The sequence below is a fragment of the Phoenix dactylifera genome, chromosome 3, assembly GCF_051530095.1.
Source record: "Phoenix dactylifera cultivar Ajwa chromosome 3, Ajwa_hap1_PhDact_Kaust_v1.1, whole genome shotgun sequence".
Lineage (NCBI taxonomy): Eukaryota > Viridiplantae > Streptophyta > Magnoliopsida > Arecales > Arecaceae > Phoenix > Phoenix dactylifera.
This window is the reverse complement of record NC_143192.1, coordinates 41528832-41554043: the sequence shown is the minus strand read 5'-3', so window position 1 is coordinate 41554043 and position 25212 is coordinate 41528832. Positions and strand designations below refer to the sequence as shown.

At 49.3% G+C, this 25212-nt stretch overlaps 2 protein-coding genes across 4 annotated transcripts; both read left to right on the top strand.

Annotated features, from left to right (window-relative positions):
• Window positions 1-297: 297 nt before the first annotated feature.
• LOC149768107 (uncharacterized) lies at window positions 298-11986 on the top strand. Of its 2 annotated transcripts, none has more exons than XM_089929679.1 (5): window positions 298-638; window positions 1996-2095; window positions 2468-2821; window positions 2906-5655; window positions 5761-11986. In XM_089929679.1, the coding sequence occupies exons 2-5, from the start codon at window positions 2093-2095 to the stop codon at window positions 6641-6643; spliced, it is 3990 nt and encodes a 1329-aa protein (XP_089785805.1). In that variant the 5' UTR covers window positions 298-638; window positions 1996-2092; the 3' UTR covers window positions 6644-11986. The 2 variants fall into 2 exon arrangements, with proteins under 2 accessions (XP_089785805.1, XP_089785806.1); XM_089929680.1 differs by having other exon boundaries at window positions 298-1837.
• A 5903-nt stretch (window positions 11987-17889) lies between these two features.
• On the top strand, window positions 17890-25200 carry LOC120103750 (uncharacterized). Of its 2 annotated transcripts, XM_039123510.3 has the most exons (6): window positions 18027-18689; window positions 18769-19566; window positions 19725-19824; window positions 20197-20550; window positions 20635-23384; window positions 23490-25200. In XM_039123510.3, exons 3-6 carry the CDS (start codon window positions 19822-19824, stop codon window positions 24886-24888), a joined length of 4506 nt encoding a protein of 1501 aa, XP_038979438.2. In that variant the 5' UTR covers window positions 18027-18689; window positions 18769-19566; window positions 19725-19821; the 3' UTR covers window positions 24889-25200. The 2 variants fall into 2 exon arrangements, with proteins under 2 accessions (XP_038979439.2, XP_038979438.2); XM_039123511.3 differs by lacking the exon at window positions 18769-19566 and having other exon boundaries at window positions 17890-18367.
• The last annotated feature ends 12 nt before the right edge of the window (window positions 25201-25212 follow it).

Genomic DNA, 25212 nt, shown 5'->3' with positions numbered 1-25212 from the left:
ATTCTCCGCCGTGGGTTCTCATTGGGCGAAAAATAGAGTCCTTTTATCAGATACCATCTGTCCTGGTCCAACCAATAATTTTACGGTTTCGGAGACACGGCAGAGCCGAGCCGAGCCGGGCCCAGCCTAAGCCGGTACGAGCCGAGGAAAACCAGCTGGCGTCTGGCGGCGGAAGCGGGAAACCAGGACCGGGAGGAGAGGTGCGGGCTTCCCACGCCCTAAGGGCATTATGGTAATTTTGGGGAAAAACCGGGGGCAGCGCAAGCATAAATAAGTGGTGGGGGGATAGGGGCGATTGAGTTCTCAAACAGAGACGATAATTGTAGTATTTACTCTTGTTTTGCAAAGAAAGAAGGAGAGAGAGAGACCGAAAGAGGTAAGAGGCGGAGGATCGGCGAAAGCGAGTGGATTGGCGTCGGAGATAAGGAATTGTCTCGAAAGAAAGAACGCACGGAAGGAATCTCTCTCGCTCCACCTCTTTCTTTATAGTTCAGCCTTAGAAGAAGAAGAGGAGAAGAAGAGAGAGATTTGGGAAGGAGAAAAGAAGGACGGTGAGCGATCTTTTCGAAGGAGGAAGGAGTGAAGAAAACAGGAGGAAGGGAGGAAGGATCGTGCGCCGTGGCCTCGGTTGGATCCAGGTATTGAAACCCTAGCTCTTGATTTCTCTATGTTTTTAGGTTGTTTTAGCCCCTCGTCATCTTGCGACACACCATGGGAAGGGCTGGGGTTCTGCCGGTCCGATCGCCAAGGAATTCACCAGATTTGCTCCGGAAGTGGGTCTTTTTCTGGGAATCGGAGTTGGTTTTGGATCTTGGACAACAGGAAGGCAGAGGATCATGGCAGATGGAGACTAGGGTTGGACTTTGCGTGGAATCTGGGGCGCTGATCGTTAGATCCAACCCTTTTGAAGACGGCGGAGTTTTGCACATCTTGGCTTGAAATCAGATTCCATGTTTTCTGGTTAGATATCTTTTGACCTGATCTCATCCGTGATGAAGCAATAAGAGACGTTACTGTGATCTTCCTCGTGGATTTATAGGTCTTGGCTTGGACTTGGATCTGCTATCCATGTCTTCTTCCTTAGCTCTAAGGCTGCCTCGGTTATAAAGGGAGCATAGCTGCTGTATTGGCTGAGGAGAGTGGCATCCTTGCTTCTTCTCGGACTGCCTTCAGTTATTACTAGATTGTTTTAGGGTTTTCCCGGGTTAATTACTTCTTGGAGTGCCTTCACTTGTTTCATCGTCATCCGAGTTTATTTTCTGTTGCTTCTGCTAATAGCCTTAAAATCTGGGATGATTTTGGGGTTTCCCTTTGTTTTGAAGGGATGGAGGTTTTTGGCTTGAGACTGGATTTGGGCATCTGGTGACCCTTGTTCCTTCGTTGCAGTGATTCTTCTTTGCTGCTTTAAGTTTCTGATCAGATGATCTTTGGCAGAGGAGGACGTTTTGGTATTTTTTCGATCCAAGATTTAGTGCTCAGGGGATTTTCCTTACTTGGCATACACCTTATTAGCTATGGTTGAAATCTTAGGTACAGTGGTGCTAGGCGGTTGATCTCTTGAGAGGTGAATGATTATCCGTCCTCTGAATAGTTATCTGTGCTCTGGTGGAGACTGGCAAGAGTATGGAATGGGGGAACCCTTACTGCCTTTTCTTGTGTGTGTTGTCCCCCTGCCAATTTTTGGAGGAGTAATGATAGATTTTGTACTGTGCCTGTGTGCTTGAAACTTTTAGTTTGACACTGTTAATCTGGCTCCATAGTTCTTGTTTTCTGAATCTGCACTGAAGGAAGAGATGCAGGCATGCCTATAAGGCTGGTTAACATGATCAGCCTCAAGGTAATGGCCTTTAAGGGCTTTAACAGACAGTCTGTTATCAGCCCTCTCGGTGAATTGCAAAGTTTTTTTTTTTTCTGCTCATTTTATTTAATTACTTCGAATGTACCAAACAACGTGATGAGTGTGCAGGTGCTAATCCTTACTTTGTTGTTTTACAGAGGCGGTCTCATGTTGATTTGGATCTGGTGATGTGATTGATACCATCTAGGTCTTTTACTTCATTTTGGGAAGCAAGAAGATGAGGGATTTGAGTCAATGGTTGGTTTCCAATCTTCTAGTTTTAAGGCATAATATGTCGTACTCCAATTTAACATGAAGTAAATGCAAGAATTTCTGGCATACTTCTCAAAGTGTATGTTCTGTTATGTTGTACTATGGTTAACCAGTTAATGCAACAACATGCTCGAATATGGTTTCTTATGAAGGATACTAACCCACATAACAAAAGTAATGTTATTACTTTCTTTTAGAATTGGTTGGTTATTCTGCTTAAGCTGGTTCTTGAGACAGTCTCAAACTGTTTAACAATATCACCGGTTCTCAGAAAGCATTTATACTTGATGTTTTCATTCCATTTCTTCTTTCAAAGCACACTATCAATTCTAATAGAGGACAAATTTTACCTTGCAGATTCGTTTGTGTACTTGTACTAGAGGTTCCCCCTCTTCTCTTGAATATCCTAATCACCAAGAAGGATCAAATACCTGCAAGAGCTGTGGTGGCAAATTAACAGTTGATAGGCAAGGATCCCTGTCAGGGAACATGCTGAGCACTGTTGGACTGGAACTATCAAGAGTTATCGATCCTCACTTGAACTGGAAGACAGCTTCTAAAGGCAGGCAAAGGGCTGTAAGACGAGCTAGGACTTCATTTCCTGGGGGAAATAAAAAGAAGTCTACAAACAAAAGATCGAAGGACAGTGAGGATGCTGCTGATAAAGAATTAAAAAGAGAGGGGGACATTTCAGTTTCTGAATCGGAGAAGGTTTTTATGTGAAATTTTGTGATTCTTGTGTGAAACTGCTGATGTTCACCCAGGATTTCTAATGCTTTAATTTTCTTATTGCAGCTTGGTGTAAGTATTCTTGGACGACACTTCAGTGATGCTTTAGAAAGTGTTCCAATAAAGAAAAGAAGATTTTTGTTAGTCCGTTCTCCATCACCACCACCCAAACCATCTTCTCATTCCAATGACTCTGATCACATGGAAGAGACCCGATGTGCTTCAAATCAGAGGACTGCATCATATTCAAAACAGCATCAAGAAAGATCCATTGCTGATGATAAAACCGGTTTAAAGGATTTAAATGAAGAGATTTATGATGCTGTGGATTTCTCTGGTATTTCAATACTGGCTGCTGCTGCTTGTGACAGCGACATGACGTGTGATAGCATGAATCCTGAAGGTTTAGTTTTTAATGGACATGGTTCTAAAGCAGATCACCTTTTAGGAAGCTCCACTTGTGTTGAATCACATTCCTTATTTGAAATAACAAAGAATCAACTTCAGCACAGTTCTGAAGATTTGCGTGATAAATCTGAGATACATCTTGAAGCATCTTCTACCTTAGAGTTGCCTGGTAAGGGATCAGACAGAATGAAATTGGATGAATCACATGATGCAGAAAACTCTACTGGGACCTTGCAAAATTTTTCAGACAAAACAGGGACAAAACATTCTTCCCATGATTCTAGATTTCACTGGGATCTTAACACTGTGATGGATGCATGGGAGAGTAATTGTGATGTAGTCATGGATTCCGAGCCACTTGCTCCTGATGTTGTCGGTGAAAATGGTGTTCATAATGAAAATCTGGAAAACATTGAAACTTCCCGAGGTGTCATGGAGTGTGGAGATGTCAAACATGCTCTTGAACTTGTTGATGCCAGAATTCAGGTAGGCGACATACCAAAAGTTGATCATAGATTACTGGATACTGAAGTGCAAGACATACCTGGTGTACCCAAAGATAACTCTGTTGTAGATCATGATTGTTGCTCTCTTCCTTGTGGTGATGGTTTGGTCCAAGAGGAGCATCAGTTGGACAAAGCCTCTGTTGCTGTGGTGGTTTCTGTCGAGGAAACAAAACTTTTGCATAATCAGGAGATGGGCAGCTGCACAGCAAAAATTTCTTCTCTAGCTGGAGGTCTTCTGGGTTCATTAGGGGACCCTTTGGTGACTGATGTGGTGCAGAAAGAAAAGGACGATGTCTGCATTGGCTCTGGGGTGGAAGCTGAAACCTCATCTTCTCTTCTGGTTTCCAGTGTGAATGTGAGCTGCGGCCGTGCAACTTCTCCATCTGAATCACATCCCAAAGTGGACCTGTTAATCAATAAACCAGCCTTGGAGGAAGACAGAAATCCAGCATCTTTAGCTTATCTTGATAACTTGTCTGCTGATCGTTGCCTGACTGATGCCAGAACGGGGCAACCCACTCAGATAAGCAGTTCTCAAGTTGAGATGAATGGATGTTTTCATCATGATTCTCAGAATGGCGACACTGATCAGCGTCATACTGTTAGTCCTCCTGCTGAAAAAGCCTCTGATGGAAATATCTGTGCAAATGTGATAAATGCGGGTGACTTACCCGGTGAACTTGTGAGCCCGGATGGTATAGGTGAAACTCAATGTGATCATGCTGATAAGGCCAGGGAAGCAGAAATAAGCCCTTGCCTATCAAATTCTCATCCTCAGGATAGGCAAGGATCCTCTAATCATGGTGTGCTTCCTTCCATAAGCACAACTGCTGGTGAATATGAAACAACTGCTACAGAGTTGAAGATGGACAATGATAAAGTTCCTGTGGAGTCTGATGTTGATTTGGGTGCCACCATAACTGATAAATCTGTTCATATCATCTCCAACACTTCTGACTGCAATTCAGCGGGTGCGGTGCCTGCAGTGATTGATGCCTCTCCCTTGGATTGTCCTGTGAGTTCCCATGAAGCAAGTAAACACCTTTTGGGTGGTTTTGTGAATGGTCCTGTTGGGGCTGCTTTAGGTGATCATTTTGATTGCGATAATGATTTATATGCATCTCAAAATGATGCTGGTCGGGCTATTGTAATGGAAACAGTTGACCTCGAAGATGATGATTCTCAATATGAAGATGGGGAACTCAGAGAATCTCTTTTAAATACATGGGGTGAAGATGGCACTGAGGAAGGGGAATCAGAACATGTGGATTATGGGTTTGACAATGGAGAGAATGATATGTTTGAAGCTGCTTCCGGTTTCCCGCCTGCTCCTCTCCAGGTTGATCATATGGCATGCAAAAATGAAGGGTTATCCAATGGTAGCTATGATGGAGTGGGGGCTGGGAAGAAGGATGCACAAAATGCTGCTGCTCAACCCTTATTGAAGTGCTCGTTCGAAGCAGATGTTCGGAATGCTGGATTTGGGAATCAGAGTATTGGAAGTATTGTGAATACAGTTCAGAGAAGTCACAGTGAGAAGTCAGGGAGGGACGCGAGAGATGCTCCAGAATTTGGTGTAGGTCATGATAGGGCGATTGGAGACGGTAAGTTTCTTAAAGAAGGCGATGATACCAAGGAGTTAAGCCATTTATCAAGAATGAAGTCTTCTGGATGGGATCAGTTGCCTGAATGTCGTAGAAGTTCTAGAGATGGCCTGAGGGATGGGGGATTTCATTCTGTTGGCCAAAATCATGTTGCTCCTTCTATGGATGCCTCTGGTGCTCGTGAGTCCTTGAGAAGGGTGGGATCATCACTGAAGAGAGACTTATCGTCTCGAATCGAGAGGCCAAATTATGCTGATGGGTCTCACAGGACAGATAAGTCATATGTTAGGGCAAGCAGGTAACTCTTTTGGAAGGTTCTCTATATTCTTGTTTTCTAGTTTTTGATTGGTAAACCCATCAACTGTTATACTATTATTGATTATAGTACATTTTTATTATTTAGGTATCATGGTCGCAATGGTTTAGATTCAAAAGCTGAAAGGGATACAGATGCTCCTAGATCAGTTGGAAGGGGTGGATCATCTCAGCATGCTCAGGGCCGGGGCAGAGGCAACCATTGGGCTGATTCTTCCAACCGTTATGGTCCGAGTCATCATGACAGATCAGGTTGCTATGGCCCGCCTAGTTTCACTCACCCTGATTCAAGAAATGCGGCTGCTGCTGCCATGGCAAAGGTGGAGAGTAGTGGCTTTGTTGTTGCACCTGATGGCACAATTGTTAGAGCTGGTGGTGTGGGATCTGCCAGTCGGCTACCCAGACGATCAACAAATGTTCCATTGCGAAGTACACATCGTTCGCTATCAAGAAGGGGATCACCAATTGAGAGAGAGAGAGAGTGTGGTATGAAGAGGGGACTTGGACATTCAAGAGAGTGCCCCGATAGACATGCTGGTACTGATTGGGGTCAGGTTGGCAGATATGGTCCGGAAGTGGCCAGAGAGCGGTATCGCAGGCCTGTGTCTGATGACTGCATGGATTCATCATTATCAATTCAGAATTCATTATCAAGGAGAGAGAGAAGCTTTTCCCCATGTAGAGGGCCTGTTCAGCTATCTCGGTCTTGTACCAGATCTCCATCAAGATCCAGGACTCGCTCCCCCCATATGTGGACAGCACCCAGGGGAAGGAGTGATGGGATGAATGGGGGGCCTGGTTCACGCAGGCACAGTGGGTCTCCTCCAAATTTCAAGACTGAAGCCAGGATGGAGAGAATGAGGTCACCCCATAGGGGAGGTTCCTCGGCTTCATTGTCAACCAGCGGGGGATCGAGGCCAACCCGGACAAAATCAAGGCCATCCAAGATATGTCCCCTCCGACCAAAGTGAAGGAGGTTCAGGAGCTCGCTGGGAGGGTCGCCGCGCTCGGACGATTTGTGGCAAAATCGGCCGAACGCTGCCAACCGTTCTTCAAGGTGTTGAAGCGCCCGAAAGACTTCCTCTGGACGGCTGAATGTCAAGTGGCGTTCGACCAGCTCAAGGAGTACATGGCGTCTCCTCTCCTGCTGTCCAAGCCGCAAGAGGGGGAGATGCTCTACCTTTACCTGGCGGTCTCCCCAACCGCAGTCAGCGCAGTACTGGTTCGGGAAGAGGCAAAACTTCAGAAGCCCGTGTACTACACCAGCCGAGTCCTCCGGGATGCCGAGACGCGGTACACGAAGACTGAAAAGATCGCCTTCGCGCTGCTGACTGCGACCAGGAGGCTTCGCCCCTATTTCCAGGCTCATTCTGTCACCCTTTTGACCGATCAACCACTGCGGCAGATCCTCAGCAATTCTGAGAATGCGGGACGGCTGGTGAAGTGGGCAGTAGAACTTGGTGAGTTCGACATCCGCTACCAGCCCCGGCCCGCCATCAAGGCCCAGGTGCTCGCGGACTTTCTCGCTGAGTGCACTGTGCAGGAGGCGGAACCTAGGCCGCCGGAAACACCCAGCCTCGATCTCCCGATCTGGACGCTCCACATTGACGGGTCGTCGAACCCTGAAGGTGGAGGGGCTGGGCTGGTCCTTACCAATCCCGATGGAGTGATAGCCGAGTATGCCTTGAGGTTCGGATTTCCAGTGACCAACAATGAGGCGGAGTACGAGGCCCTAGTCACGGGACTCAAACTCGCCAAGGAGCTCGGCATCCGGCGTCTGAAGGTCTTCACCGACTCCCAGCTGGTGGTCGGGCAGGTTCGAGGGGAGTTCGAGGCACGGAGCCCGACCATGCAGAGCTACGTCCGGAAGGTGCAAGCACTCATTCCCGACCTCGGCAGTATTGACATTCAGCAGGTCCCAAGGAGCGAAAATGCTAGGGCCGACAGGTTGTCCCGCTTGGTGGGCGCTGAGGCACACAACTTGTCAAGGGCGATATACCTGGAGACCCTAGATGCCCCGAGCATCGGCGAGGCTGAAGCGGTAATGGCAATTGATCCGGAACACCCGCTTGTAGCTTACCTCGCCGAAGGGATCCTCCCCGAAGATGAAGATCAAGCTCGGCGACTTGTTATGAAGTCCGCCCACTACGTACTCTACGAAGGGAGGCTGTATCGGACCTCGTTCACCGCCCCCCTCTTAAGGTGCCTCCGCCCTTCGGAAGCGGCTTACGCCCTCAGCGAAGTCCACGAAGGCATCTGCGGATCGCACCTGGGGGCTAGGTCCCTGGCACATAAGATCATGAGGCAAGGCTACTATTGGCCGACCTTATTGGAAGACTCAAAGGATCACGTACGGAAATGCGACGCCTGCCAGCGCCACGCCAACATCCAGAGAGTCCCCTCTGTTCCCTTGGCGCCAATCACCGCCCCCTGGCCCTTTGCACAGTGGGGAATGGATATCCTCGGACCATTTCCCATCGCTTCGGCCCAGCGGAAATTTTTGATTGTCGCCATCGACTACTTCACCAAGTGGGTGGAGGCAGAGCCACTGGCCACCATCACGGAGGCGCAAGTCCGGAAGTTCGTAAAGAAGAACATCATTGTCCGATTTGGGGTACCTCGGGTCCTCATCTCGGATAACGGTCGACAGTTTGATAACAAGCATTTCCGAGACTTCTGTGAGGAGTTCGGGATCGAACATCGGTTCACGTCCGTGTCGCATCCCCAAACCAACGGCGAGGCCGAGGTCACAAATCGGACAATCCTCCAAGGTATCAAAGCGCGGATCGGACGGACGGGGCAAGCTTGGGTCGAGGAACTCGAGAATGTCCTTTGGGCGTATCGGACCACGCATCGGACTCCTACCGGGGAGACGCCTTTCAGCCTAACCTATGGCACGGAAGCCGTTGTCCCCGTAGAGCTCGGACTTCCCTCACCTCGGGTAGCCGCACACCGACCCGAGGCCAACTCGGAGCAACTCCGAGGGAACCTGGATCTCTTGGAAGAAGCAAGGGAAATGGCGCAGGTTCGGATGGCAATGTATCAGCGGAGGGTGGCCCGATATTACAACTCCAAAGTCCGACCGAAGCTTTTCAGAATTGGAGATCTGGTGCTGAGGCGAGCTAAGGCATCTCAACCTACGGAAGGTGGGAAGCTAGCGCCGAATTGGGAAGGCCCGTATAAAGTTCGTTGGGTAAACCGACCTGGCTCCTACCAGTTGGAAGCCCTAGATGGCCGAGAAATTCCAAGGGGCTGGAATTCCGCTAACCTGCGGATGTATTACCAGTAGAACAACAAGGCCAGAAAGACAATTTGAAAAGGTGCAACACTTTTCATTTCAATAATTTCTGGTTACAATGGCGTGCTCGTGTGATTACAAGGAATTCCCAGAGGGGAATTAGGGAGTAAAGAAAGCAAAGAAGAGGTGGAGAATCCGTGGAGCTGAGGACCGAGGATCCCAAACCCTCAACCCAAAGCAGCTGCAATCCCACCGGAAGTGGGTGCTTCTAACCGGAGGCGCCATCCAGCACCTCACCAAAAAGACGAGGAGCCGCCGCAGAAGAAGCTCCCGCTGCCTCCAGGGGAACGCCGCCTCCAAAGGATATTCCCATCCTCCCCAGTGGTAGGAAAGAGAAGGAATTCGAGGGGGAAGAGCATATGGAGGCGCGGTCCCGGACTGAGCGTCTGGTGCAGAGCTCAATCGGGAGGCTGAACTTCAAGGAGGGGAGATGTGATCCCGGATGAAACGCCTAGAGCGGAGTTCCGCCGGGAAGACCCTCCTTGTTGATCCCAGATGAAACGGCTAGTTGGCTGAAGTCGCAAGGGGGGCGCCTCCCCTTTCCTTCAACAGGAGTCTCTCAGTCATATGCCAAGGAGGAGGTCCGCGATCCATGGCAACCTGAACAGCTCCGGCTTGGCAAACTCCATCGTACCTGCACCTGTATTTATAGCCAAACTGCGGCCCCCTGGTCGTTCCGATGCGGGTGGCTCCAATAAATGCAGGCGCATTGAAACCGAAGCCGTTCCGGCTCCCGAGGCGTATCTCCCCGCGATTTCCTAAGCGTCATTCTCCTTAAACCGCATTCTTTGTGCAGGACAATCCGGGTGTCATGTACCCCTAGGTCCACATATCTCCGCTCGCGCCCAGGCCGTATCCTCCTCGAAGAACCCGCGTATCGCGGCCGCTCAACTAACACTCCTCGCAAGCAGCAGCTGGCGATCCGATTTCCCAGGTAATGCATTAATTAGCGTTTAATGCCCTTCTCGTGTTCCCCCAGGCAACGCTTAGAGAAAAGGAGAAACATGATCGCGGCTGGCCACGGAGAAACCCCGTCGGGCAGCGAGCGACAAGCGCACGACCAGCGAGCGTAATTTCCCGAGGCTCGGCCCTCGGATGCCTGGCTAGCCCGATGATCATCCCGGGAGCAGACTAGCCGGAAGCCCCGACCGGTCGCCTCGGCTTGCGCCAGCCTTGGCCGACCAACGAGTGGAATGTCCCGAGGCTCGGCCCTCGGATGCCTGGCTAGCCCGATGATCATCCCGGGAGCAGACTAGCCGGAAGCCCCGACCGGTCGCCTCGGCTTGCGCCAGCCTTGGCCGACCAACGAGTGGAATGTCCCGAGGCTCGACCCTCGGATGCCAGGCTAACCCGACGATCATCCCGGGAGCAGACTAGCCTGAAGCCCCGACCGGTCGCCTCGGCTTGCGCCAGCCTTGGCCGACCAACGAGCGGAATGTCCCGAGGCTCGGCCCTCGGATGCCAGGCTAACCCGACGATCATCCCGGGAGCAGACTAGCCTGAAGCCCCGACCGGTCGCCTCGGCTTGCGCCAGCCTTGGCCGACCAACGAGCGGAATGTCCCGAGGCTCGGCCCTCGGATGCCAGGCTAACCCGACGATCATCCCGGGAGCAGACTAGCCTGAAGCCCCGACCGGTCGCCTCGGCTCGCGCCAGCCTTGGCCGACCAACGAGTGGAATTTCCTGAGGCTTGACAACCCTCGGATGCCAGGCTAACCCGACGATCATCCCGGGAGCAGACTAGCCTGAAGCCCCGACCGGTCGCCTCGGCTTGCGCCAGCCTTGGCCGACCAACGAGCGGAATTTCCTGAGGCTTGACGGCCCTCGGATGCCTGGCTAGCCCGATGATCATCCCGGGAGCAGACTAGCCGGAAGCCCCGACCGGTCGCCTCGGCTTGCGCCAGCCTTGGCCGACCAACGAGTGGAAGGTCCCGAGGCTCGGCCCTCGGATGCCAGGCTAACCCGATGACCATCCCGGGAGCAGACTAGCCTGAAGCCCCGACCAGTTGCCTCGGCATGCGCCAGCCTTGGTCGACCAACGAGTAGAATTTCCTGAGGCCTAACCCTCGGATGCCCGGCTTAGCGCCGGAAGAATTTCCTGAGGCCTAACCCTCGGATGCCTGGCTTAGCGCCGGAAGAATTTCCTGAGGCCTAACCCTCGGATGCCTGGCTTAGCGCCGGAAGAGTTTCCTGAGGCCTAACCCTCGGATGCCTGGCTTAGCGCCGGAAGAGTTTCCTGAGGCCTAACCCTCGGATGCCTGGCTTAGCGCCGGAAGAATTTCCTGAGGCCTAACCCTCGGATGCCTGGCTTAGCGCCGGAAGAATTTCCTGGGGCCTAACCCTCGGATGCCTGGCTTAGCGCCGGAAGAATTTCCTGAGGCCTAACCCTCGGATGCCTGGCTTAGCGCCGGAAGAGTTTCCTGAGGCCTAACCCTCGGATGCCTGGCTTAGCGCCGGAAGAATTTCCTGGGGCCTAACCCTCGGATGCCTGGCTTAGCGCCGGAAGAATTTCCTGAGGCCTAACCCTCGGATGCCTGGCTTAGCGCCGGAAGAATTTCCTGGGGCCTAACCCTCGGATGCCTGGCTTAGCGCCGGAAGAATTTCCTGAGGCCTAACCCTCGGATGCCTGGCTTAGCGCCGGAAGAGTTTCCTGAGGCCTAACCCTCGGATGCCTGGCTTAGCGCCGGAAGAATTTCCTGGGGCCTAACCCTCGGATGCCTGGCTTAGCGCCGGAAGAATTTCCTGAGGCCTAACCCTCGGATGCCTGGCTTAGCGCCGGAAGAATTTCCTGAGGCCTAACCCTCGGATGCCTGGCTTAGCGCCGGAAGAATTTCCCGAGGCCTAACCCTCGGATGCCTGGCTTAGCGCCGGAAGAATTTCCCGAGGCCCAACCCTCGGATGCCTGGCTTAGCGCCGGAAGAGTTTCCTGAGGCCTAACCCTCGGATGCCTGGCCTAGCGCCGGAAGAATTTCGGGAGCCAGGAGTCAGCAAGACGCTACCGAGAGTTAAAAGAAAAAGAAGGACGAAGGCGAGATGAAGAAACATTCAACTTGCATTAATTTTCATTGTTTCAGGGCCGAGGCCCATACAATTTGGCAAAACGCCGGTATACAAAAAAAAAGAAGACAACGAAAGGTACAAGAGGTCAGCTTGGAGGAACTCCCGGGTCGGGAACGTCGGGCTCGTCCGCAGGAGGTAGGGAAGCAGCAGGAGAACCAACAGGCAATGGCGCCGGAGAGGAGTCGAGAAGGGAGATCTCGCTCAGGTCAACTTCGGGGTACTTAGCCGACACCCTTGCCAGGCCCTCCTCGAAGCCTAAGACAAAGGCTTCGGCCCCCGCGTCCGACGCGTCACGGACAAACTCGTCGGACTGACGATAGGTCTGTACTGCCTCCGACATATCATGAGCGAACTCGGCGGACTGGCGATAAGCCTCTACCGCCTGACGCCCGATTTCCGCACTCCTCTCGGCCAGCGCCGCCTCTGCCCGCTCCATAATCTGGGCTTTCGCCTCCAAGACCTTCGCCACAATCCGGCCTTCCGCCTCGGTGGAGACCCTCAGCAGCTCAGCCCGAGCCTCCTTGTGCTTCGCTTCGGCAGCAATGCGAGCAGCCTCAGCCTCCGTCAGGCGCGAATGAAGCTCCTGATCGCTCGCACGAGACTTCTCCAAGGCCGACTCCAATTCGCCCAGCTTAGCTTCAAGAGACCGGGTTCGGTTGCGGGCGTTGTCGGCTGACCGCTGGGCCTTCTCCCACCTCTCCCGGTAGTCGGCAGCCTTCCGGGACTGCTTCTCGGCCCGCTCATCCGCCTTCTTGACCTCGCCCTCGAGACCCGAGGCAACCTTGAGCTGCTCCTGAGCCTCCAACAGTTGCTTCTCGAGGGCAGCAAAGCCGAGTGCCCGCTCTTCGGCCTCCCGGAGCCTCGCCTCGAAGTCCCCGGTCGTCCTGCCTGCCACAGCCTGGCCTCCCTTTTCCACTGCTTTCAGCCGGTCCTCGGCCTTCGCCAGAAGCCCCGCCTGTTCCTTGTAGCACTCCTCCAGACGGATCATGTACTGGGCGAGCTAAGAAATAGGAAAAATAAGGGAGTCAGGCGGAGAACAACAGAGCCAATAAATGGTGAAAAGCGGCCAGAAGAACACTCACCGACATGAGACAGACACAGCTGGCAGCCCCAACGTCAGAGACCTCCAACTCCCGGACCCGCCGACGGTCCTTCTCCAGCAGCACTGTTTCGATGAGATTTCGGGCGCCATCGGTAGTGAAGGCAGACCCCGATTTCTCCCCAGAGCCGGACGGTGGTTCTGCAGCCTTACCCCTATCCATCGCCTGGGGAAGAGTCCGGCCGATCGCGCTCGGGGCGGGGGTCACCCCAGGAATTGATAGGGTCCCGCTCGGTCGGGGCCTCGGCGCGTCCCTCCTCGAGTCATCAGGAGCCGACCGAGTTGAAGGCCGGGTCGGGGACCGATCACGTCCGACCCGTCCGTCTCGGGCAGGCTCGGATGATACCTCCGGAGTAGCGGCAATCTTACCACCGGAGGGCTGATACAGCGTCAGCTGCCGGTCCGTGCCCACGACGTCTCCCTGATCGGTGGGCCCGGACTCGTCGGTCGGCGTCGGAGGCACCTCCTTACGGGACTTCTTCGCCGGTGGGGCCCCGCTCGGAAGAGCTCGTTTCCTCCTCTGGGCTGCTTCCAGCAGGGACGCCCTACCAACAGCCTTTGTCTTCACCGACCGCATGACGTCGTCGATCTCTGCAAAAAGGACGGGATAGTCGGAGACGGAGAAACCAAAGGAAAGAACGGGACGAAAGAAGGGAAAAAGTCAAGAAAGAATCGGTGGCGGACTCACGGTCGGTGGGGACCGAGCTCAGACCGACATTCACCAAAGTATCCTCGGAAATAAGGCGGGCCACCGGGGGGAGCTGGCCCTCGGCAACCAACCCCTTCAAGGCGGCCAAGCCATCGGACTCCTCCCTTGACAGTCTCGATAGGCCGATCGGAGACTTCATCGGGGTCTCCCAGGTCGCCCTGATTTCCCAAGAGGGATCTGCATCAACAAAAAAGAAGCGCTCCTTCCATTTGTGAATGGAGGTAGGAGCCTCCTTGACAAGGCCGCATCCTCGCCGCGCTGCGAAGCACCACCACCCTTTGTCCTGGGGGTGGCCGCTCAGGCTGTAGAACTCCCAAAAAACATTCAGGGTGGCGGGGATCTCGTGCATACGGCAGAGAACCTGGAAGACCGTCAGGGCCCGCCATGAGTTCGGCGCCAGTTGCGTCGGTGCCACTCTTAAACCCCGTAGCACCTGCATGACCAAGTCCGAAGGGGGAAAGCGGAACCCGGCCTGGAGAATGCCCTCATTGATGGCGATCTTCCCTGGAGGAGGATGGGACATCCTCTCCTCAGGCCCCGGGAGCGTGGCGTTGCAGGCCTCGGGAAGGTGGTACCGAGCCACGAGTCTGTCTAAGTCTGTGGCGACCAGCTCCGACTTAATTTGGTCTGCTCTCACTTCGCCCATTCCTAATGGCCAATAAACCTACGGTCAGGACGGGGACAGGAAGGGGGGAAAGACCGGAGCGACTGGAGTACACTAGTATAAGAGGGGAAAGTATGGAGAGCCCTAAGTAGAAGAATGGGGAAAACTCACCGGAAAAGAGGTAAGAACGGCTCCGAGAGCGCCAAAGGAGAAACAAGTGAACAGTCCGACGGCAGCAACAGCTGCGCAAAGGGGAAACTTGAAAATATCTGTAAAGAAGAAGACGGACGGGGAAAGGCCCCCGATTAAATAGGCGGAAAGGCAAGTGACGCCTCGATGACGCCAGAGGATGCCTGGCTGCCGAAGGGTCGCTCGCGCCCCAAAGGCGAATCGACACCATTAAGGAAGGATGTCCGCCGAAATCCTCAGACTGCCAGGTCAGCAATAACCGCCATACGCCATAAAAAGGGCGGGGAGCTCGAAGCGCGCGCGCCTCTCCGAGGAACGGCGGCAATCCCGAAACATCACTCCCTTCACCTGTTCCCCTTCTGGTTCCAGGCTCGGAAGTGGGGGGCTACTGTTACGGGGGAAATAAGCCGCCATGCCCCACGTGACCGGCACGCGCGCCCAGGAAGACTACGGCTGCCCTTTGATCCAGCAATCCGACCCCGAGTCGGACATCCTCGGCTCCGCAGCCCGACCCCGAGTCGGCTGCCCTTTGATCCAGCGCTCCGACCCCGAGTCGGACGTCCTCGGCTCCGCAGCCCGACCCCGAGTCGGCTGCCCTTTGATCCAGCAATCCGACCCCGAGTCGGATATCCTCGGCTCCGCAGCCCGACCCCGAGTCGGCTGCCCCTTGATCCAGCGCTCCGACCCCGAGTCGGAGATCTCTTGATAACGACAGGCTATTCCCCAGAGGCACGCCGCGGCCTCCTGCTCCACTACTCTCTGCAACGGCTGTATCCGATGCTGCTCCACGATCTCCTGCATCAGCCGTACAAAGCGGAGCCCCACTATGCCCTGACGTGGCCGTACCCGGTGCTGCTCCACGACGCCCTGTAACGGCCATGTCAGTGGCCACACCATCGTGCCCCACGATAACGAACCCCCCTGAGAGACCCCCCAGCCAGGTATATATGCGGCTGGGGGGAGAAAGGGGGGGTGAGCAATATCTCCCAGAGCACTCTCTTACTTGCGATTATCACCTCTCCTCCTCCTCCAATCTCCTCTGACTTGACCGTCGGAGGGCCATCACCACCCTGGTGGTGGTGCAAGGCTTGTTTGCAGGTTTCTTGGCGGAAGGTGGAGCGCAACCAACACCAACCAAGACAACTCAGACGGAACCCCGTTCACACCGCAGTGCCAATCGTTCTCGGTTTGGACCACCAGCAACAATCTTTTTAATATATATATATATATATATATATATAGAGAGAGAGAGAGAGAGAGAGAGAGAGAGAGAGAGAGATTATACACGCACCATGAGTTCTTAACAAGTAAGCAATATATCTTTTCAATGCACTAGTTATATAATGTATGTGCAAATACAATATTTGTTAAAGATTCTGAATTTATGCAAGTTAATTGAGTCCTAAATTTAAAAAAATTAAAATCAACTAAATACTAATAACTTTTAAAAGATAATCATTTTGAGTGGAGGGTCATTGGTTGGCAAACCAATATATATGAGTTTTCAAGATTAGAGTTTTAGTAGTTTTAGGAAAAAAGATTAAGATGGAAGCTTAAGAAGGACTTTTAAATGTAACAAACTTAAGATAGGAAGAGTATCCATGGTTATAAGGATAAACACCATTCAATAAAGAGGTCTAATTGTGGAGACGAGATGTTCCCTGCTCGGACACTTGGTTGGGAGGGCTTATTGATCCTCTAGTAGCCTTGGTGGTGCCGAGTGTGACGTACTCATATGGGGTTCGAGTCGGAGCCCAGAGGGATAACCGAACCGGACCACGGATGGGGAGGGTATGAGTAAAACCGGCCAGGGTGCCTAACACATGGTCATTTTTACCCGCATCGACCTGGCAGGGTGGGGGCCCAGTGGGGGCTGCTACGCGGGGGTGGGCTTGTCCCTTCTCCCTCTTCCCCTTTTGCCTAAGCAAAAAAAAATAAAAAGATCTAATTAAATATAATATAGAAACTAAGAAGTGAATAGATTTACACAAAAAAGAAAAAATCCACTGCATACTCTAGAGTTGTGGTTAGATTCCATATAATGTACATCAAAAAGTTGCAAAATATTTCTACTTTATATATTATTAGGATGTACAAATGATGCATTATATATGTTGACATATGAAGTTCCAATATATGGAGAGATGAAAAATATCATATTTCTATTTAGGCAATATAAGCAGATCATATCTTTGATACATGAACATGTATACAACGCATATATTGACTTATGAGCAATCAATTTATCATTTGAGAAATGCATTATTGATAAATTGCATGCATTAGTAAATAAATATTCATTGCATCATGTGATAATAATTAGTATGTTCCAATTCAGATAATTAAGCAAACCTTCTTCTAGATACACACATTCCCTTATAAATATTGTATTATATATTAATATATCAGTGCTTCGTCACACTTGATGATGATCAATGCATTCATCGTGCACTTGCATAGCACCAAGTCTTTCATCTTTATACAATAAAATTTGAAATCATTTGTATATGTTGTAGCAAATTTTTTTTGTACCACCTATAATGCTTCTTGCAAAACTTGTTCATTTAAATTTTAATCTTAAAAAATCCATTAAAAGATGCATGCAATATGCATTATTTATATTTTTAATATGACATGCATTGATATAGCGTATATAAAATCTGTCATGGTCAAGGAATATTTGTTTGATGGATAATCTTGAAAGCGAGAAAGAGAAAGCAATAAGAACGCATATAATGAGAATAATTTTAAAGAAATAGTTTGATAACAACTATGTTAAAATTAAATAACACCTGATCCAGTAGATACTAATGAAGATATGATAGCATCCGTCTCATGTCAATTAGATTACAAACGGGCTCCAAAGGAAAAGTCGTACAACCATACATCAAGGTAATCAAGCACGTCAAGAGTCCAATATATTTTGTGTTTATTTTTATTTTTGGTTTTTTCGTAGGCACGTCAGGTCTTGGGCGACTTCTAGACAACATTTTGTGACAGGTCAAATTGGCCTCGTCTTCGTCCATGACATTGATTTTAATTCTTTGGAACTAGATTTCAAAGGACTCCACAAGCCCACAGCCTCTCCGGGCCCCAGACATTCTCCGCCGTGGGTTCTCATTGGGCGAAAAATAGAGTCCTTTTATCAGATACCATCTGTCCTGGTCCAACCAATAATTTTACGGTTTCGGAGACACGGCAGAGCCGAGCCGAGCCGGGCCCAGCCTAAGCCGGTACGAGCCGAGGAAAACCAGCTGGCGTCTGGCGGCGGAAGCGGGAAACCAGGACCGGGAGGAGAGGTGCGGGCTTCCCACGCCCTAAGGGCATTATGGTAATTTTGGGGAAAAACCGGGGGCAGCGCAAGCATAAATAAGTGGTGGGGGGATAGGGGCGATTGAGTTCTCAAACAGAGACGATAATTGTAGTATTTACTCTTGTTTTGCAAAGAAAGAAGGAGAGAGAGAGACCGAAAGAGGTAAGAGGCGGAGGATCGGCGAAAGCGAGTGGATTGGCGTCGGAGATAAGGAATTGTCTCGAAAGAAAGAACGCACGGAAGGAATCTCTCTCGCTCCACCTCTTTCTTTATAGTTCAGCCTTAGAAGAAGAAGAGGAGAAGAAGAGAGAGATTTGGGAAGGAGAAAAGAAGGACGGTGAGCGATCTTTTCGAAGGAGGAAGGAGTGAAGAAAACAGGAGGAAGGGAGGAAGGATCGTGCGCCGTGGCCTCGGTTGGATCCAGGTATTGAAACCCTAGCTCTTGATTTCTCTATGTTTTTAGGTTGTTTTAGCCCCTCGTCATCTTGCGACACACCATGGGAAGGGCTGGGGTTCTGCCGGTCCGATCGCCAAGGAATTCACCAGATTTGCTCCGGAAGTGGGTCTTTTTCTGGGAATCGGAGTTGGTTTTGGATCTTGGACAACAGGAAGGCAGAGGATCATGGCAGATGGAGACTAGGGTTGGACTTTGCGTGGAATCTGGGGCGCTGATCGTTAGATCCAACCCTTTTGAAGACGGCGGAGTTTTGCACATCTTGGCTTGAAATCAGATTCCATGTTTTCTGGTTAGATATCTTTTGACCTGATCTCATCCGTGATGAAGCAATAAGAGACGTTACTGTGATCTTCCTCGTGGATTTATAGGTCTTGGCTTGGACTTGGATCTGCTATCCATGTCTTCTTCCTTAGCTCTAAGGCTGCCTCGGTTATAAAGGGAGCATAGCTGCTGTATTGGCTGAGGAGAGTGGCATCCTTGCTTCTTCTCGGACTGCCTTCAGTTATTACTAGATTGTTTTAGGGTTTTCCCGGGTTAATTACTTCTTGGAGTGCCTTCACTTGTTTCATCGTCATCCGAGTTTATTTTCTGTTGCTTCTGCTAATAGCCTTAAAATCTGGGATGATTTTGGGGTTTCCCTTTGTTTTGAAGGGATGGAGGTTTTTGGCTTGAGACTGGATTTGGGCATCTGGTGACCCTTGTTCCTTCGTTGCAGTGATTCTTCTTTGCTGCTTTAAGTTTCTGATCAGATGATCTTTGGCAGAGGAGGACGTTTTGGTATTTTTTCGATCCAAGATTTAGTGCTCAGGGGATTTTCCTTACTTGGCATACACCTTATTAGCTATGGTTGAAATCTTAGGTACAGTGGTGCTAGGCGGTTGATCTCTTGAGAGGTGAATGATTATCCGTCCTCTGAATAGTTATCTGTGCTCTGGTGGAGACTGGCAAGAGTATGGAATGGGGGAACCCTTACTGCCTTTTCTTGTGTGTGTTGTCCCCCTGCCAATTTTTGGAGGAGTAATGATAGATTTTGTACTGTGCCTGTGTGCTTGAAACTTTTAGTTTGACACTGTTAATCTGGCTCCATAGTTCTTGTTTTCTGAATCTGCACTGAAGGAAGAGATGCAGGCATGCCTATAAGGCTGGTTAACATGATCAGCCTCAAGGTAATGGCCTTTAAGGGCTTTAACAGACAGTCTGTTATCAGCCCTCTCGGTGAATTGCAAAGTTTTTTTTTTTTCTGCTCATTTTATTTAATTACTTCGAATGTACCAAACAACGTGATGAGTGTGCAGGTGCTAATCCTTACTTTGTTGTTTTACAGAGGCGGTCTCATGTTGATTTGGATCTGGTGATGTGATTGATACCATCTAGGTCTTTTACTTCATTTTGGGAAGCAAGAAGATGAGGGATTTGAGTCAATGGTTGGTTTCCAATCTTCTAGTTTTAAGGCATAATATGTCGTACTCCAATTTAACATGAAGTAAATGCAAGAATTTCTGGCATACTTCTCAAAGTGTATGTTCTGTTATGTTGTACTATGGTTAACCAGTTAATGCAACAACATGCTCGAATATGGTTTCTTATGAAGGATACTAACCCACATAACAAAAGTAATGTTATTACTTTCTTTTAGAATTGGTTGGTTATTCTGCTTAAGCTGGTTCTTGAGACAGTCTCAAACTGTTTAACAATATCACCGGTTCTCAGAAAGCATTTATACTTGATGTTTTCATTCCATTTCTTCTTTCAAAGCACACTATCAATTCTAATAGAGGACAAATTTTACCTTGCAGATTCGTTTGTGTACTTGTACTAGAGGTTCCCCCTCTTCTCTTGAATATCCTAATCACCAAGAAGGATCAAATACCTGCAAGAGCTGTGGTGGCAAATTAACAGTTGATAGGCAAGGATCCCTGTCAGGGAACATGCTGAGCACTGTTGGACTGGAACTATCAAGAGTTATCGATCCTCACTTGAACTGGAAGACAGCTTCTAAAGGCAGGCAAAGGGCTGTAAGACGAGCTAGGACTTCATTTCCTGGGGGAAATAAAAAGAAGTCTACAAACAAAAGATCGAAGGACAGTGAGGATGCTGCTGATAAAGAATTAAAAAGAGAGGGGGACATTTCAGTTTCTGAATCGGAGAAGGTTTTTATGTGAAATTTTGTGATTCTTGTGTGAAACTGCTGATGTTCACCCAGGATTTCTAATGCTTTAATTTTCTTATTGCAGCTTGGTGTAAGTATTCTTGGACGACACTTCAGTGATGCTTTAGAAAGTGTTCCAATAAAGAAAAGAAGATTTTTGTTAGTCCGTTCTCCATCACCACCACCCAAACCATCTTCTCATTCCAATGACTCTGATCACATGGAAGAGACCCGATGTGCTTCAAATCAGAGGACTGCATCATATTCAAAACAGCATCAAGAAAGATCCATTGCTGATGATAAAACCGGTTTAAAGGATTTAAATGAAGAGATTTATGATGCTGTGGATTTCTCTGGTATTTCAATACTGGCTGCTGCTGCTTGTGACAGCGACATGACGTGTGATAGCATGAATCCTGAAGGTTTAGTTTTTAATGGACATGGTTCTAAAGCAGATCACCTTTTAGGAAGCTCCACTTGTGTTGAATCACATTCCTTATTTGAAATAACAAAGAATCAACTTCAGCACAGTTCTGAAGATTTGCGTGATAAATCTGAGATACATCTTGAAGCATCTTCTACCTTAGAGTTGCCTGGTAAGGGATCAGACAGAATGAAATTGGATGAATCACATGATGCAGAAAACTCTACTGGGACCTTGCAAAATTTTTCAGACAAAACAGGGACAAAACATTCTTCCCATGATTCTAGATTTCACTGGGATCTTAACACTGTGATGGATGCATGGGAGAGTAATTGTGATGTAGTCATGGATTCCGAGCCACTTGCTCCTGATGTTGTCGGTGAAAATGGTGTTCATAATGAAAATCTGGAAAACATTGAAACTTCCCGAGGTGTCATGGAGTGTGGAGATGTCAAACATGCTCTTGAACTTGTTGATGCCAGAATTCAGGTAGGCGACATACCAAAAGTTGATCATAGATTACTGGATACTGAAGTGCAAGACATACCTGGTGTACCCAAAGATAACTCTGTTGTAGATCATGATTGTTGCTCTCTTCCTTGTGGTGATGGTTTGGTCCAAGAGGAGCATCAGTTGGACAAAGCCTCTGTTGCTGTGGTGGTTTCTGTCGAGGAAACAAAACTTTTGCATAATCAGGAGATGGGCAGCTGCACAGCAAAAATTTCTTCTCTAGCTGGAGGTCTTCTGGGTTCATTAGGGGACCCTTTGGTGACTGATGTGGTGCAGAAAGAAAAGGACGATGTCTGCATTGGCTCTGGGGTGGAAGCTGAAACCTCATCTTCTCTTCTGGTTTCCAGTGTGAATGTGAGCTGCGGCCGTGCAACTTCTCCATCTGAATCACATCCCAAAGTGGACCTGTTAATCAATAAACCAGCCTTGGAGGAAGACAGAAATCCAGCATCTTTAGCTTATCTTGATAACTTGTCTGCTGATCGTTGCCTGACTGATGCCAGAACGGGGCAACCCACTCAGATAAGCAGTTCTCAAGTTGAGATGAATGGATGTTTTCATCATGATTCTCAGAATGGCGACACTGATCAGCGTCATACTGTTAGTCCTCCTGCTGAAAAAGCCTCTGATGGAAATATCTGTGCAAATGTGATAAATGCGGGTGACTTACCCGGTGAACTTGTGAGCCCGGATGGTATAGGTGAAACTCAATGTGATCATGCTGATAAGGCCAGGGAAGCAGAAATAAGCCCTTGCCTATCAAATTCTCATCCTCAGGATAGGCAAGGATCCTCTAATCATGGTGTGCTTCCTTCCATAAGCACAACTGCTGGTGAATATGAAACAACTGCTACAGAGTTGAAGATGGACAATGATAAAGTTCCTGTGGAGTCTGATGTTGATTTGGGTGCCACCATAACTGATAAATCTGTTCATATCATCTCCAACACTTCTGACTGCAATTCAGCGGGTGCGGTGCCTGCAGTGATTGATGCCTCTCCCTTGGATTGTCCTGTGAGTTCCCATGAAGCAAGTAAACACCTTTTGGGTGGTTTTGTGAATGGTCCTGTTGGGGCTGCTTTAGGTGATCATTTTGATTGCGATAATGATTTATATGCATCTCAAAATGATGCTGGTCGGGCTATTGTAATGGAAACAGTTGACCTCGAAGATGATGATTCTCAATATGAAGATGGGGAACTCAGAGAATCTCTTTTAAATACATGGGGTGAAGATGGCACTGAGGAAGGGGAATCAGAACATGTGGATTATGGGTTTGACAATGGAGAGAATGATATGTTTGAAGCTGCTTCCGGTTTCCCGCCTGCTCCTCTCCAGGTTGATCATATGGCATGCAAAAATGAAGGGTTATCCAATGGTAGCTATGATGGAGTGGGGGCTGGGAAGAAGGATGCACAAAATGCTGCTGCTCAACCCTTATTGAAGTGCTCGTTCGAAGCAGATGTTCGGAATGCTGGATTTGGGAATCAGAGTATTGGAAGTATTGTGAATACAGTTCAGAGAAGTCACAGTGAGAAGTCAGGGAGGGACGCGAGAGATGCTCCAGAATTTGGTGTAGGTCATGATAGGGCGATTGGAGACGGTAAGTTTCTTAAAGAAGGCGATGATACCAAGGAGTTAAGCCATTTATCAAGAATGAAGTCTTCTGGATGGGATCAGTTGCCTGAATGTCGTAGAAGTTCTAGAGATGGCCTGAGGGATGGGGGATTTCATTCTGTTGGCCAAAATCATGTTGCTCCTTCTATGGATGCCTCTGGTGCTCGTGAGTCCTTGAGAAGGGTGGGATCATCACTGAAGAGAGACTTATCGTCTCGAATCGAGAGGCCAAATTATGCTGATGGGTCTCACAGGACAGATAAGTCATATGTTAGGGCAAGCAGGTAACTCTTTTGGAAGGTTCTCTATATTCTTGTTTTCTAGTTTTTGATTGGTAAACCCATCAACTGTTATACTATTATTGATTATAGTACATTTTTATTATTTAGGTATCATGGTCGCAATGGTTTAGATTCAAAAGCTGAAAGGGATACAGATGCTCCTAGATCAGTTGGAAGGGGTGGATCATCTCAGCATGCTCAGGGCCGGGGCAGAGGCAACCATTGGGCTGATTCTTCCAACCGTTATGGTCCGAGTCATCATGACAGATCAGGTTGCTATGGCCCGCCTAGTTTCACTCACCCTGATTCAAGAAATGCGGCTGCTGCTGCCATGGCAAAGGTGGAGAGTAGTGGCTTTGTTGTTGCACCTGATGGCACAATTGTTAGAGCTGGTGGTGTGGGATCTGCCAGTCGGCTACCCAGACGATCAACAAATGTTCCATTGCGAAGTACACATCGTTCGCTATCAAGAAGGGGATCACCAATTGAGAGAGAGAGAGAGTGTGGTATGAAGAGGGGACTTGGACATTCAAGAGAGTGCCCCGATAGACATGCTGGTACTGATTGGGGTCAGGTTGGCAGATATGGTCCGGAAGTGGCCAGAGAGCGGTATCGCAGGCCTGTGTCTGATGACTGCATGGATTCATCATTATCAATTCAGAATTCATTATCAAGGAGAGAGAGAAGCTTTTCCCCATGTAGAGGGCCTGTTCAGCTATCTCGGTCTTGTACCAGATCTCCATCAAGATCCAGGACTCGCTCCCCCCATATGTGGACAGCACCCAGGGGAAGGAGTGATGGGATGAATGGGGGGCCTGGTTCACGCAGGCACAGTGGGTCTCCTCCAAATTTCAAGACTGAAGCCAGGATGGAGAGAATGAGGTCACCCCATAGGCGACCAGGCTTTGAGAATCACATGGTTGGCCATGGCCCAACATCCAGAAACCATGCCTCCCCACCTCATTCTTCAAGATGGGTTAATGATAGGAAAGACTCACCAGATCGTCTTAGAGATCATGACTACAAGCAATGTAGGGTCTTCTCACGACCTGATAGGTATGACCTACCGGACTCCCCTGGAAGATTGAAGCCGGATGAGTATTATCGTTCCATGTACTCTAGCAGGTTCCATGGATTTTTTGGTTTTGCTAGGGGAGCGAGGCATGATGAGAGTGGTGAAGATAGAAGAGGCCATGGTGAGAGATATGGAATGCTCCATTCTGTAAGGCAGCATGATATTGATGGCAATATAAAGCATTTGCCCTATGATGCTAAAGGTTTTAGGGCTCATAATCCTCCGAAATCCTCAGAGTTCCACCAACGTGGAAGCCCACGGGGCTTTGACAGACACATTGAGAGCCAACATGAAGACTCGCCTCAAAGGGCTAAAGAAGAGAAAAGTCATTTTAGATATGGCAGAAGTGGAAGGCCTAATGCCAGTTTCGAGTCATATGGAGTCCGAGATCGTGATGATGACAGCATGACCCCACAGAGAAGGCCTTCATGACTGCAAGTGCACTAATTATTCGATCTGTTGCTTACGTGGGATGCCAAGGAGATGCTAAACCCAATGATTTTTTTCTCTCTCAGGGGGAAAGCTGTCTTAGTCTGGCAATGTTTTGTATTTCTAGTGCTTGTAAAAGTCTTACATCATCAGTAGAACTTCAGAAAATTTTGTTTGGGTTTGAGGTCGTCTTTTTTGCCCTCAATTTTCATTATATATTTTAATCTGGGTCCATTTTGAGTCGGGTGTAATCTTTGTATGGGACCCATTTGAACATGATCAACCAATGCAATTTGAGCTTGTGCCTTTTGACAATTGGCATGCATT

Excerpts from the sequence above, each read along its gene's own strand:
- LOC120103750 (XM_039123511.3), top strand. Across the intron at positions 20,551-20,634 it reads CAGTTTCTGAATCGGAGAAG|CTTGGTGTAAGTATTCTTGG; the intron begins GTTTTTATGTGA and ends TTCTTATTGCAG. Across the intron at positions 23,385-23,489 it reads TCATATGTTAGGGCAAGCAG|GTATCATGGTCGCAATGGTT; the intron begins GTAACTCTTTTG and ends TTTATTATTTAG.
- LOC149768107 (XM_089929679.1), top strand. Across the intron at positions 2,822-2,905 it reads CAGTTTCTGAATCGGAGAAG|CTTGGTGTAAGTATTCTTGG; the intron begins GTTTTTATGTGA and ends TTCTTATTGCAG. Across the intron at positions 5,656-5,760 it reads TCATATGTTAGGGCAAGCAG|GTATCATGGTCGCAATGGTT; the intron begins GTAACTCTTTTG and ends TTTATTATTTAG.